General features: G+C 49.7%; 1 protein-coding gene across 1 annotated transcript in view; it reads right to left on the minus strand.

Annotated features, from left to right (window-relative positions):
• Positions 1 to 13,758, minus strand: part of HP1BP3 (heterochromatin protein 1 binding protein 3) — a 711,194-nt gene that overhangs the window by 590,392 nt on the left and 107,044 nt on the right. The window contains exon 3 of the mRNA XM_086921633.1: positions 6,311 to 6,470. Coding sequence (XP_086777759.1) covers positions 6,311 to 6,470 — 160 coding nt within the window. The remainder of the gene's footprint in view (positions 1 to 6,310; positions 6,471 to 13,758) is intronic.

Genomic DNA, 13,758 nt, shown 5'->3' on the forward strand with positions numbered 1-13,758 from the left:
GTATTGAGGTAGGCCAGCCTGAAAGGAATGAGACATGCCTGGGGCACACAGGGTGTCCCTGTGCATACCCCGGTTCAAACCAGTTGCTGGGGCACTCCAGCCCCAGCTCTGGAGCGAAACCGGACAAAGGATAGGGAGTGTAACCACCCCCCTTCCTGGTCCCACCCATGGGAGGGACCTAGTCACAGTACAGCCCCCTTTAGCAGGATAAAGGTAGGAGCTGGTCCCATTCCAAATTAGATTAATCCTGAATTGAAACTACAAAGAAGAAACTCTGGACTTCGACGTTATGATCCACAGAAGACTGAAGAAAATCTCCCTTGTGGCCAAGGAGTGACCACCCGGCATCCGCAGTCACCATCAAGCGTCCTAGCGGTTCACTTTGTCGTCCTTCCTGGTGGAACCAGACTTCAGAGCCTGACGAGACCCGGACTTCCAGACCTCTCCGACCTCTACCTACATCTGCAGCACAGCTGAGATCCGTGGGTGGGACGAGACACGTGGGACCGGCCATCTTGGAGAAACTGCACTTCGCTTCCAGCACGACTTCAGAGGCATCCTCGACTAAATGCTTTGGGGATTGAGAAGCCCCAGCCCGAGCAGCTCCTGCACAGAAGATCAGCCCTCCAGCATCCACGAGATCTGCGTGGGGCCCTTTTGCTTGATTGCTGCTCGACGCGTTGTCTGGTCACTTGCCGGCTGGCTAGTGGCCTCCTTGACGACGATCTTTGAAATCCACACCGCTGGTCTGTTTGCTCCAGACTGGCCCCGGCTTCCCTGCAAAGGAGAAGCACCCCGGACCCTCCTGGTCCGCACCAGACGCCTTTTCCACTCACCGCGTGGGTTGCCTTTGCCAAGGCCTGTTGACGCAGATTCCGGATCCAACACCGCCGCCAGCGAGAGCCTGCGTGGGACAGCTTGTGCCTCCATCCTGGTCGTCGAAGACACCACTTGGTCCACGTGGCTGCAGACTTAAGAGTCCACTCTTCACCTGATCGCGACGACAGCATCTGGTTCCTTCCTGGTTCCACCCCAGTCACTGGCTAGTGACTGTGAACATTGTCCCCTCTGCTTTCAGGTCTTCATCTTCCTTGATCCACCCTTGGATCACTCTGGACATCTTCCATCAGGCCGCCTGCAGCATCTTTTCTTCCAGGCTCCATAGACTACAACGCGGAAACCCGACACACTTTGACACCTGTGCACCCGCAGCCCGTGGGTGAGGTAACAAGGGCATTTCGGTGCTCAAGGGTAGATTGACTCTCCTAATGTCCAGATTTCCAGTCGTTTTAGTCCTAGCTAGTCGGAACTGTCTAAAACTTACCTTTTCGTAATTTGTACTGTCCATTGACTTTGTTACGCATCTCGCGTGTGAGTTCACACTATGCACACGCGTTCCGTGGGCCTCCTATTACTTACCTCAGGTCAGGATAGTGTAGTCCCAGCGATCCTAAGCCTCTGGACAGCTCCATTCCTTCTATCGATTTCCTTATACCATTTACTTAGTATACGGTTTGCCGTGCCCCTAGGGCACCATTGTAATGTGTGCAACTTAACGTATTTTTCTTAAGAGTCTTGTCATGGGCTTAGCCCTCTGATCTCATATAGAGTTCAGAAGTGTTTGTAAGTTAATAAATATCTTGTTTATTTTCATAACTACCTGTGTGGGGTCCTTTCATTTGGTATTCAAGGAGTTATAGGTGGTAAAACAACTGGCTTCACATGCCAAAAGAGTTTAGCCTAAGACTGCTTTGTCCATGCTACCATTAAGATAGCTGGTCTATAAGGTTGACTTACAACCAATCACCATAAAGGTTGTATGGACTGATACAAGGTGGTCACTAGAACTAGTGAACATCATATATCAGGCCAACTTCTCACAGCAGAGTGGGCAGGTCTTGAGCTTTCTGGCTGGCACCAGGGGTTGGTTATTAAAGCAGAGCCTCTGCTTATGGGGGTCCCAGTCTTTAAGAGGGTCAAGGCACGCAGGTCCTCCAAGGTTGCTGTCTGCAGGAGTCGCCAGGATTAAGCAGGAGCAGCTTCCAGGATCGACAGGCCAGTAGGACTGGGGTCAAGTCAGTGGGTGTCGTCCTGTTGTGAGCAGCTGCACGGCGGGTCTTCTTCTTTATCTTCTTTTATTATAGGGATCTGAGGAAGGAAAGTTCCAGGACCCCCTAAATACTGAATTTAAGGGCGTTACAGGTAGGGCAAGGGCAGGGACCAATAGGTCCCTGTCCTGGGGTGGGTACACCCCCTAGCCTGCTCCTCTCCAGTGGGAGGGGGGCAGGAACCTAGCTGTGATTGGGCAGGGCTCCCCATCTTCAAAATGGTCGGAGCCCGGGGTCGAACTTCACCTCGCCTCCCCCACCTGCGGGGTGTGGTTGGCACAGGCTGGCACACCCCCCTTCCTGACGTAGGGTTTACCGCCAGTCTTCCCACCAGAGCGGGGGGGTCAGAACTGGTGAGGGCCAGTTGCTGGGTACAGCAAATGGTCTGGAGAAGCTCACAGGGGCCGCATGCTTTTGAAGCTTCCCCCCTGCCCATCCTGGGGGAGGAGACCTAGCACCTGGCACAGGATGTGCATTGTTGCAGGCCCAGGAGAGCGAGGGGCTCTCCACCCAGGGGACCAGCAACATGTCCGCTGTGTGGCAGCCTGTATATTTACAACAAGGGGTGGTGAGGGACAGAGTCTCTGAATTAAGCAGAAAGCTCTCACCCAGTCAAGAGATCAGGGCTAAATCCAACACCGTTTTTTAGCTCACTGCACCATCCCAGTTTCAGAACCTGGCTGTATGCAAATTAGTCTGTTCCTGTCCCAGTGCATGATGGGAACAGGGCAAACCAAACTACAAAAGCCAATTCTTACACTGGGAAGGAAACAAGCTCCCGGGGACCGGTTTCTGGCATTACAGCCGTCTTCGGCCCGGTTTGCTTGAATCCTGATGGTGCAATGAGCAAGGGTCTCACATCTGAGAATACCCTTCCACGCTTAGGGTGGACAAAAATATTTACAACAAGGGGTGGTGAGGGACAGAGTCTCTGAATTAAGCAGAAAGCTCTCACCCAGTCAAGAGATCAGGGCTAAATCCAACACCGTTTTTTAGCTCACTGCACCATCCCTGTTTCAGAACCTGGCTGTATGCAAATTAGTCTGTTCCTGTCCCAGTGCATGATGGGAACAGGGCAAACCAAACTACAAAAGCCAATTCTTACACTGGGAAGGAAACAAGCTCCCGGGGACCGGTTTCTGGCATTACAGCCGTCTTCGGCCCGGTTTGCTTGAATCCTGATGGTGCAATGAGCAAGGGTCTCACATCTGAGAATACCCTTCCACGCTTAGGGTGGACAAAAATATTTACAACAAGGGGTGGTGAGGGACAGAGTCTCTGAATTAAGCAGAAAGCTCTCACCCAGTCAAGAGATCAGGGCGAAATCCAACACCGTTTTTTAGCTCACTGCACCATCCCAGTTTCAGAACCTGGCTGTATGCAAATTAGTCTGTTCCTGTCCCAGTGCATGATGGGAACAGGGCAAACCAAACTACAAAAGCCAATTCTTACACTGGGAAGGAAACAAGCTCCCGGGGACCGGTTTCTGGCATTACAGCCGTCTTCGGCCCGGTTTGCTTGAATCCTGATGGTGCAATGAGCAAGGGTCTCACATCTGAGAATACCCTTCCACGCTTAGGGTGGACAAAAATATTTACAACAAGGGGTGGTGAGGGACAGAGTCTCTGAATTAAGCAGAAAGCTCTCATATAGCCAGGTTCTGAGCTGGGATGGGGCAGTGAGATAAATAACGGTGATGGATCAAGCCCTGATCTTTGGACTGGGTAAGAGTGGTCTGTTTAATTCAGACACTCTGTTCATCACCACCCCCTTTTCTAAATCGTTTTTGGCCACTATAGGTGTGGCAGGGTATACTCAGACATGAGTCCCTTTCTCACTGCTCCATCAGGATTCAAGCAAGCCGGGCCGAAGACGGCTGAAATGCCAGAAACCGGTCCCCGGTAGCTTGTCTCCTTTCTGGTGAAGAATTGGCTTGGTAGTTTAGTCTGCCCTGTTCCCATGATGCACTGGGCCAGGGACAGACTGATTTGCATATAGCCAGGTTCTGAGCTGGGATGGGGCAGCGAGATAAATAACGGTGATGGATCAAGCCCTGATCTTTGGACTGGGTAAGAGTGGTCTGTTTAATTCAGACACTCTGTTCATCACCACCCCCTTTTCTAAATCGTTTTTGGCCACTATAGGTGTGGCAGGGTATACTCAGACATGAGTCCCTTTCTCACTACTCCATCAGGATTCAAGCAAGCCGGGCCGAAGACGGCTGAAATGCCAGAAACCGGTCCCCGGTAGCTTGTCTCCTTTCTGGTGAAGAATTGGCTTGGTAGTTTAGTCTGCCCTGTTCCCATGATGCACTGGGCCAGGGACAGACTGATTTGCATATAGCCAGGTTCTGAGCTGGGATGGGGCAGTGAGATAAATAACGGTGATGGATCAAGCCCTGATCTTTGGACTGGGTAAGAGTGGTCTGTTTAATTCAGACACTCTGTTCATCACCACCCCCTTTTCTAAATCGTGTGGCAGCCTGGGCAGTCACTCAGTCCAGACGTGGATTGTAGGTTAGGTTTAAGGGGACATCTCTAAGATGCCCTCTAGTGCATTTTACATTAAACCTCACACTGGCATCATTGCGGGTTTAATGTGCTGAGCAGTTTGATACCAAACTTCAGTCTTCAGTGAAGCCATCATGGTTCTCTGGAGTTCGTAATGATGACCTCCCAGCACCATATACTCTTAAATGGCAGCACTGCACTTACAGTGCCCAGAAATGGTCCTGGTTACTGTAGGGGCACAGGGCTCATGCACCTGTGCCCACACCACTGGTATAGGGCACCCAGCTAGAGGGGTGACTGGTGTCTGCCAGGGCAGTGGGGTTTGTGGGCATGGCACACAGGGATGTGTGCCATGTCGACTCTCTTTTTAGTTCTGTACTCAGACACTCAGCCTGCAAAGGCAATGTGTGGGTGTTAGGGTACAGGGCCCCTAAGGATGGCACAATAAGTGCTGCAGCCCTTAGGGGCTTCTCTGGTCATCATACCCTGAGTACCTAGGGTACCATTTACTAGGGGCTGATAGGTGGCCAGAGATGCCAATTGGGTTTTGTTTGAACACAGCTTTAGGGAAGGAACACAGGCCCTAGGTACCTGATTGGCAGGAGCCCAGGGCACACTCAGTCAAAGCACATCAGTTCAGCCAAAAGTGGGGGCATACCAATGCAAGAAAGATGGCACCTTCTCACACAGGTCCTCTGCAACTTTGTGGTAAAAAAAAAAAAACTACCAGGTCTAAGTAGTCAGGGTATGCCTACCCTCCCACAAGTCTTTTTAAAAAAAATTATTTTACCCGCCAAAGTCTGAAAATAGCTGCCACCACTTTCTTGTTTCAAGGGGTGGCGGCCAATCAGATCTCAGGTTGAGATCTGTCAGGTCTGCGGCATGATATTTACAATTTTTTTAACCATCATTTTTGCAAAACGACTGAACAGCTTTACACCAAAACACAAAAAGCCCTCTTTCTGGACCAAGATCTAGCTTTCTGCCAAATTTGGTGTAAATCTAGTAAGCAGGTTGGGCAGTAGCAGTGTCTAAAGCTGGGGAAATGTGTTTTGGGGCACCCCCCTTCTCGGATCACTCCAAAACTTCCCATGCACAAACTAATTAAAAAGATGCCCCTTTTTTGAGCGAGTTTCATGGAGATTTGTCTAACGTCTCCAAAGTAAAGTTATTAGAAATACAAAAAAGGCAATATCTATGGAATATAATCCTAACTATAACTACTTAATTACCCAGTAGCGACCACCACTGAGTGAAATCTCACACACACGCACACACACATTGCCCCAATGCCAGAGCTTACTTTTGAGGAAGCAAAAGCTATGCAGTTTAATATAAAAAAGGAGAAAATCCTCATACTTGACATGCTTCTATGGGCTGCTAGCGTTAATATGCGAAGGAATATGCTTTTGTAATAGCAACACAAATACCACATACTATTGAGGATCTGGTCTTGCCTTTACAACGCAGGTTTGTGGCTAGTAATAGTCAAACAGGTCAAACAAGTTTTGCTGTGTCTGTTAGTCAACCAAAATATTGGATCCTATAGGCTACTTGTACAGTCTAAAAAAGTTGTGTGGCAGCAAGATAGCAGAGTATACGTTAGGAAATTAAGAGCCAGGTGAAAAAAATCAGTCTGTCAAGCAAGTTACAGTTAAATATAGCATTCACCAAATTTTTCCATTGCCCTACATTTTTTTCGTATCCTCGGAGGGCTTGCCTTCATCCTTTCCCTCCCCAGGTTCAGTCTCTGGGTCCTTAGGCTGTTCTGTCTCACTTGATGTTGCAGGGGGAGTTTCAGTTTCCTGGTCCTCGCCAGTGGAGGCAGATTCCTCAGAGCTAACTTCAGCATCTGAAGGATACAAATTAAGATCAGAAATGTGAGAGGAATTCAGATCTAAAATGTGACAGACATACAATGTGACCGGATGTTATATACCTACATTTCAGAATTGCCCTAGGTCCATTCTCGGTCTCACCCTTTCTTCAGCCTCCCTCTTTTATCCATGCCACATATACACTTCATATTGTCAAAATAAGAAATAATTCCTTACCTATAACCATAGCAAACTATTAGGAACCCTGGATTCATACTCCATTGGTCATAGTAAGGTTATTTTGCTAAAACTACACTCAAAAGAACTGTGAACTAAAAACTGAATGAAACTAATGAAGGCTGCCCCTATAAACAATAATTAGAAAAGCTACCTTGGCTCATCACGTACTACAGCATTAGTCAGGAAGCTCAGTTTTTTAAGGTCAGCTGCAGAAAAAGGTCTATTTAGATCGACTAAGCAATATTTGTGTACCATTGGCCGGGGAGGGAGGTGAGGGGGTGGGGGGGTATTTAAAAATTCTGAAAGAATACCCATGAATAAGTAATATTTGTAATGTAATGTGAAAGATATTTATAGAGCACACTGCAACCCATCTGGCATCCTGGCGCTAAAGAGGAAGACGGTAAAGACATCTAAGATAGGAGCAGATAGACATTAAACTCTGGGAAAGAGCCAGGGTTTTAGTTGTTTACGAAAAGGCAAAAGGTATTTTATCTGTCGCAACTCAGAGGGTAGCTTATTACAAAGTCTTGCGGCAGCAACACTGAAAGCTTGTCCCTCAGCTTAGCTCTTCTAATCAGGGGTACTCTCACCAAGTAGGGGAGGAGGACCAGAGGCAAAGGGGGGGACATACCAGAAGAATTTACTCTGCAATGGTATGGGCCCCTCACCGTACAGTGCCTTAAACAAAACACAGAAGGATTTGAAATGAATCCTCTGCACTATAGGAAGCCAGTGCAGCTCTGCAAGGGCCTGAGAGGAGGAAGATTGGAGCGGACGCATCAAAGCCAGCTTGGCTGCCATATTCTGAATTCTCTGCAGTCTCCCAGTTAAAAACTCGGGAAACTCTAACAGTAGAGAATTACAATAATCCAACCTACTCAGAATCACGCTCCTAACTACCAAGGAGCGTGTATGAGCAGGGAGCGGAGGGAGACTTTTCCTCAAAATCCTAATAAGGGAAAAACAGCTCCCCACGGTTTCGTTAACGTGAGTTTCCAAGGTCAGCTTCTCATTAAAAGAAAGTCCCAAATTGCAAATCGACTTGGATGGTACCAACGAGGGATCAGCAGGAATAGGCCAGAAGTCGGCCGGAAGGGAATAGGTCACTCTTCCACCCTCAATACAGAGGATTTCAGTTTTATCTGCATTAAATTGCAGAGAGTTGTTTCCTAACCAATAAACCACATTCTGCATGCAGATATGGAAGTTCTCCAGTGTGAATGACTATTCTCCCTCCAGTGATAAAATCAACTGGGTGTCATCTGCATAGTTTACCAGGCCTATGCCGTAGGGTTTAATGACATCCACCAGGGGAAGCATATAGACGTTAAATAAAATGGGACTTATTGCAGAGCCCTGCGGCACACATGGGGGATCTTGGTAAACTTGGACTGAAAAGAGGGAAGAGCCACGGCCTGACATCTATCAGATAGATATGAGTGGAACCATTTTCTTAGCCTGACCAACTACCCCCACTCCTTCCAATCGTTCCAGGAGGACCTTGTGATTGACTGTGTCGAATGTGGCAGACAGGTCTAATAGGATCAGGATGGCATGTTGACCCTTGTCTGCACGCAAACGAAGATCATCCAACACAGTCAAAAGGGCAGTCTCTGTCCCATGTCCCGGGCGGAATCCAAACTGAACATCACCCAAGAGATCATTTGCCTCCAGGAACTGGGAGAGTGCCCTGCTCACAAGGCGCTCAATGATCTTCAGTGGATATGGAAGGAGTGAAATAGGCCTGTAGTTCTTAAGACAGGCTGAGTCAAGTGAGGGTTTTTTCAATAAGGGGGAAACAACCACTTGCTTCCAACAAGAGGGAACCACCCCAATATGCAGGGATTGATTACACAACTGCCTTAATGGAGGAAACCGGTCAGGGCCTAGCGCTTTCCAAACCCTATCGGGAAAAAGGTCTAAAGATGCACCAGAGGAAACCCCAAGAGCAATTTGCTCAAAAACCTCAACAGAAGTATAGGAGAGTAGGGTCTGCAATCCTATGATCACCCAGATTTTTTGCTTTTGCTTCACTGGTTTACGACTTTCTCTGGCTGTAGGCCTGCCAATCAGACCCACAGCCTAGCTGTTCTCTCGCTAAATTGACATGTGTACCTCAGGTGCATTACCGAATTGGAACTGGGCCACCTTGTCAGACCCTGTAACTCAGGGCATCGGTGTACCCAGGGCCTACCAGGGGCTGAAGCATGTATTATGCCACCCCTGGATGGCCATCTAAATCTGACACAACTGGCTGCACGACAGCTGGGGCAACGTGGTGTAATCACCCTTTGCTTTAGATATAGTATACCTATATCTAACCCTAAAATGGACACCCGGATTCCTATCAGTCACTCCTATGGCAGGCCTTGACAATCCTGAAGGCAGAGTGCGTGGAATCGTGTGAATTGGCGCTCTGGCATGAGCCGAGCCCGGTTGCAGCTTGCGGAACCAAATCCCAATGGCTGTTCCATGATAACGCGTACCATATACTCTCAAGTGCATTATAATCCTTGCGGTTAAATGCTATCTTTGGTATCGCTTTATCAAAACATGTCGAGTAAGGTGTCATACGAATCGGGATACTGACCCCTCACCAACACTGGCAACGGGGTTAGCATTCCACCCTTCTAGAGGGACACGAGATGTATGTAACTGTGAACCCCGGTTAAAGTTAACTGAAGCTCCACAAAATGGATGCTGCCACCACAGACACGAGTCTGACCTCCTGCTGCTGGGAGTCCTTCCAGCAAGGAGAGCTTGGACAAAGGGTTTCCTGTCCGGGGCAGTGCTCGCACCATCCCAGACAGGGTTTTGTGTATCCTGGGTAGGCAGGGCTTTACAGGAAGGTGACTGCGGAGTGGCACCCCGGTGCTCACTACGCATCTGCCGGCTAGAACCAGTTCCAGGGGCACCCCAGCCCCTGACCTGGGGAGAGTCCGGCATGGGAGTGGGGTGTAACCACCCCCCTTCCTGGTCCCACCCCTAGGGCAGGACCTAGTCGCGTACCCGTCCCTTTCTTTAGGATAAAGGCAGGAGCGGGGACTCTTCCAAATTAGATCATCTTTGAATCAAGAATACTTTCTACGAAAGGAACTCTCGACTTCTTCTCAAGATTTCTCCCTTGTGGCTAAGGAGTAGTCACCCTGCATCCGCAGGCACCATCTAAGAACTCTGCGGTTTGCTGCACGTCCTTCCTCAGGAATCCGACTGCCCAGCTCGACGAGAACCGGCTTCCCTGGCACCTCTGACCTCTACCCACATCGTCAGCTCAGCTGAGATCTGTGGGTGCGACGAGACCTCGAGGGACCGGCCATCATCAGAACCTGCACGACTTCTAAACCAGCACGACCGCCGAGGGATCCTCTGGTGAGTGCTTTGGGGTCCGAGAAGCCCCGACCCTGAGCAGCTCCAGCATCTAAGTTCAGCCTCTCTGCATCTCCACGATCTGCGTGGGGCCCTTCTGCTCTTTGCTGCTGATCACGTTGTCTGGCTACTAGCCGCTGGCTTGTGGCCTTCTCGACGACGCCTGACAACCAACGCTGCTGGTCTGGTTGCTCCAGACTGGCCTTTGCTCCCTTCTGCGAGAGGAGCACCCCGGACCCTCCTGGTCCACTCAAGACGCCATTTTAGGTCCACCACGTGGCCCTGAATTTCCCAAGGCTTGTTGCCCCAATCCTGGGCCCAGCGACGCCGACAGCATCAATCTTCGTGGGACAGCTCGCCCCTCCATCCTGGTCGCCGACAACGCCTCCTGGTCCGTGAGACTGCAGAGCCTAGCGTCGCCCACTCACCTAGTCGAGGTGACGATCATCCGGTGCCCTCCTAGTACCCTCTGACTACTGGCTAGTAGTTACGAACTTGGTCCCCTCTGCTTTCAGGTGTCATCCATCTCTGATCCAGGCTTGGATCTCTATGAACTATCTCCACTGGTCGCCGGCCAGCAACTCCTTCCTTCCGGCTCCTGGTTCGTCAGCGAGGACTCCCGACGTCTGTAAAGACTTGTGCAGCCGCAGCCCCTGGGCTAGGTAACTTCGGCATTTCGGTGCCCGCATAGCCTCATTATCTAAGGGTCCAGAGTCACTGTCGCTTCCGACTTACCTTATCGGGTTCGCCCGAGAACACTAAACTTTCCGTGCCCTCGGGCACTTGTGTAGATTGTGCACTTGAAGTATTTTCCAAAGAGTTTGGTTGTGTGCTTAGTACCCTGCCCTCATAAAGAGTACAGGGCTGTTGTGATTCTAATAAATACACTGTTTATTTTCATAACGCTTGTGTGGTGTCCTTTCACTTGGTGTTCAAGGGGTATATGTGATGGTATAACAGCTGGCTTAACACGCGCTCTAGAGTTTAGCCCGAAGACTGCTCGTATCTACGCTACTAGGATAGCTGGTCTAAGGTTGACTTACAACCAATCACCATAAGGGTCATTTGGACTGATGCATAGTGATCACTAGAATAGTGAGCACTGCATATCAGGCCAACTTCTCACATTGGTGGCAGCGGTGGGATTTGAGCTTGCTGTTGTTTTACCACGCGTATCCTAAGAATATCTTGTGAAAGATCGCATAAGTACTCCAGGTACATATAACTTAGCTTAGAATACTCTGAGTTCTACTGAACCAGCTGTTGTAGCTCTTCAAGGCTTAGCACACCTTGGCTGCAACTCTTAGCAAGGGATCAGTAGGTAAACATATAGTGTAGGTAGGTGCATCACTTACACCACACTAGAAGCAGCATGTCAGACAAAGGAGGAAACTCCGAGTCTCCCCTTGTGTCAGTCGACCCTCCACAGGTCACTTCCAGATATGCTGCACTTAGCTTTCAAGAGATGCGACAAATCTGTACATCCCGGAAGCTAAAACAGGGTGCAAACCCTACCATTCCGTTTCTGATTGGTCTCTTGGAGACTTATGATGCTAGGAGGGCTGGTAACACAGACCCTTTTCATCCAGATGGGAATATGCCCCCCCTTGAGGGAACCTTAGGTGCCCTGACCTTATCCATCTCTCCGCAGAAGGTGAAGAGGAGGACGAGGATCCAGAGCCATCTGGGGACGAGGCAGACAAAGGTCCAGTAGTAGTTAGCCAGCTAACTAGGGACAACTTAAGCAGGCACGAGAATGGCACTAGGAGACCCCTGGGGCCCCTCTCAGGCCGGCTTAACATTGGGAATGGACGAGTTAGGTCTCTGTCGAGAGGCTCTAATAGATCAGTTCGAACCAATAGCTCTCGAGGTTCTTCTCAAAGAGGGATGACATCCCCTCAGAGGAGAGTGTACGAAGCTAAAGTGAGGGAAGTCAATCTGAAGATCGAAAGGGAAGAACTTGCCCTGGCCAAAGAGAGACTCGCCTTTGCTAGAGAACAAGAATTGAGTGGGAAAAAACCCACTTGTGGCAGCATTCCCCCAAGGGAAAACAGGAGTTTAGACACTAGACACCTGAGTAAGATAGTGCCCCCCTTTAAGCAAGGGGATGATATCCACAAATGGATTACTGCTTTGGAGTGGGCCTGCACTGTACAGTGTGTCCCCCAGAGTCAGTGGGCAGCTATCTTGTGGCTCTCCTTTGAAGGTAAAGGTAGAGATAAGCTCCTCACTACTAGAGCTGAGGACGCTAACGATTACCAGGTCCTGAAGAACACACTGATTGATGGGTTCGGCCTAACCACTGAGCAGTACAGGGTGCTGTTCAGGGATACCCAGAAAACTCAGTCTCAGGACTGGTCTGATTTTGTCGATTGTGCCACTAAGGCTTTGGAGGGCTGGTTGCTGGGCAGTAAGGTTACTGATTACACAGGATTGTATAATTTGATCATGCGAGAACAGATTTTAAACAATTGTCAGAACCAGTTGTTGCATCAGCACCTTGTCGACTCGGATCTGACCTCTCCCCAAGAATTGGGAAAGAAGGCAGACAGATGGGTCAGAACAAGGGTTAAGCAAAACCAGGGCCAGAACCAGGGTGGTCAGAAGAAAGCAGACCAGAAGGGTAAAGATTCTAAGGGTGAACAAAATGACCAAAAGTCTTCGACAGGTCCCCAACAACCCAAAGAGGGGGGTCAGGCTTCCCAGAAAAAGAAGAATCAAGAAGGCCAATCGAAAAGGTGGTGCCAATACTGTAAAAGTAAAACTCACTGGTTTAGTGAGTGCACCAAGAAAGGAGGGCAGACTCCTGCTACTGCAGCCCCTAAGGCACCTGTGCCCCCTAGTACAGCCAGCAGTAGTAGTGCACCTCCCAAGGGACTAGTTGGGTTAACCTTGGGTTCTGAGGGGTGTGACAACTTAGTTGGCACACTCACTCAGGCGGTCCTTGTCTGTACAGGGGATGTGGATATGTCCCCTGATGTCAGCCCCAATACTTTGGGCAAATACCGACAGACGCCTTTAATAAATGGAAGAATTTCTCAGGCCTATAGGGACACTTGTGCCAGTGTCACCATGGTGACACCTAACTTTGTGGACCCTGGACAGATCATGCCAGGTACAGATTTCCTGGTGACCAATGCCAGCAACGTCACTACCAGTCATAGTATGGCGATTGTTGCTTTCTCCTGGGGAGGGGTAAATGGCCAGAAAAAGGTTGTTGTTAGTTCAGATTTCCCAGTGGACTGTTTGTTGGGCAATGATTTGGAGTCATCACAATGGTCAGAAGTGGAGTAGAGGTCTCACATGGAGATGTTAGGCTTGCCAGCACATGTGCTTGCTGTGACTAGGTCACAGGTCAGACGATGCCCTACTGAACCGGTGCTGGATCCTGGAACAATGGACCAGACACCTCCCAAGAAGAAGAGCAGTCGGGTAAAGGCAGCGCCTTCCCCCTTGCCCCAGGTCAAGGATCAAGTCTCAGAGGAGGCTGACCTCCAGGAATTGCGGGAAACTGAACCTAAAGAACTCGAACTTGATCAAGTTGAGTTTCTGGGCTCAGGGGGACCCTCACGAGAAGACCTGGGGAAGGACCAGTTAGACTGCCCTTCCCTTGAACCCCTCAGACAGCAGGCTGCTGCTGAGGCTGCTGGGAACGCCACAGGTACCCACAAGGTATACTGGGAGGATGGACTCCTGTACACTGAGGCAAGAGAC

The sequence above is a fragment of the Lissotriton vulgaris genome, chromosome 5, assembly GCF_964263255.1.
Source record: "Lissotriton vulgaris chromosome 5, aLisVul1.2, whole genome shotgun sequence".
In the NCBI taxonomy this organism is placed as follows: domain Eukaryota; kingdom Metazoa; phylum Chordata; class Amphibia; order Caudata; family Salamandridae; genus Lissotriton; species Lissotriton vulgaris.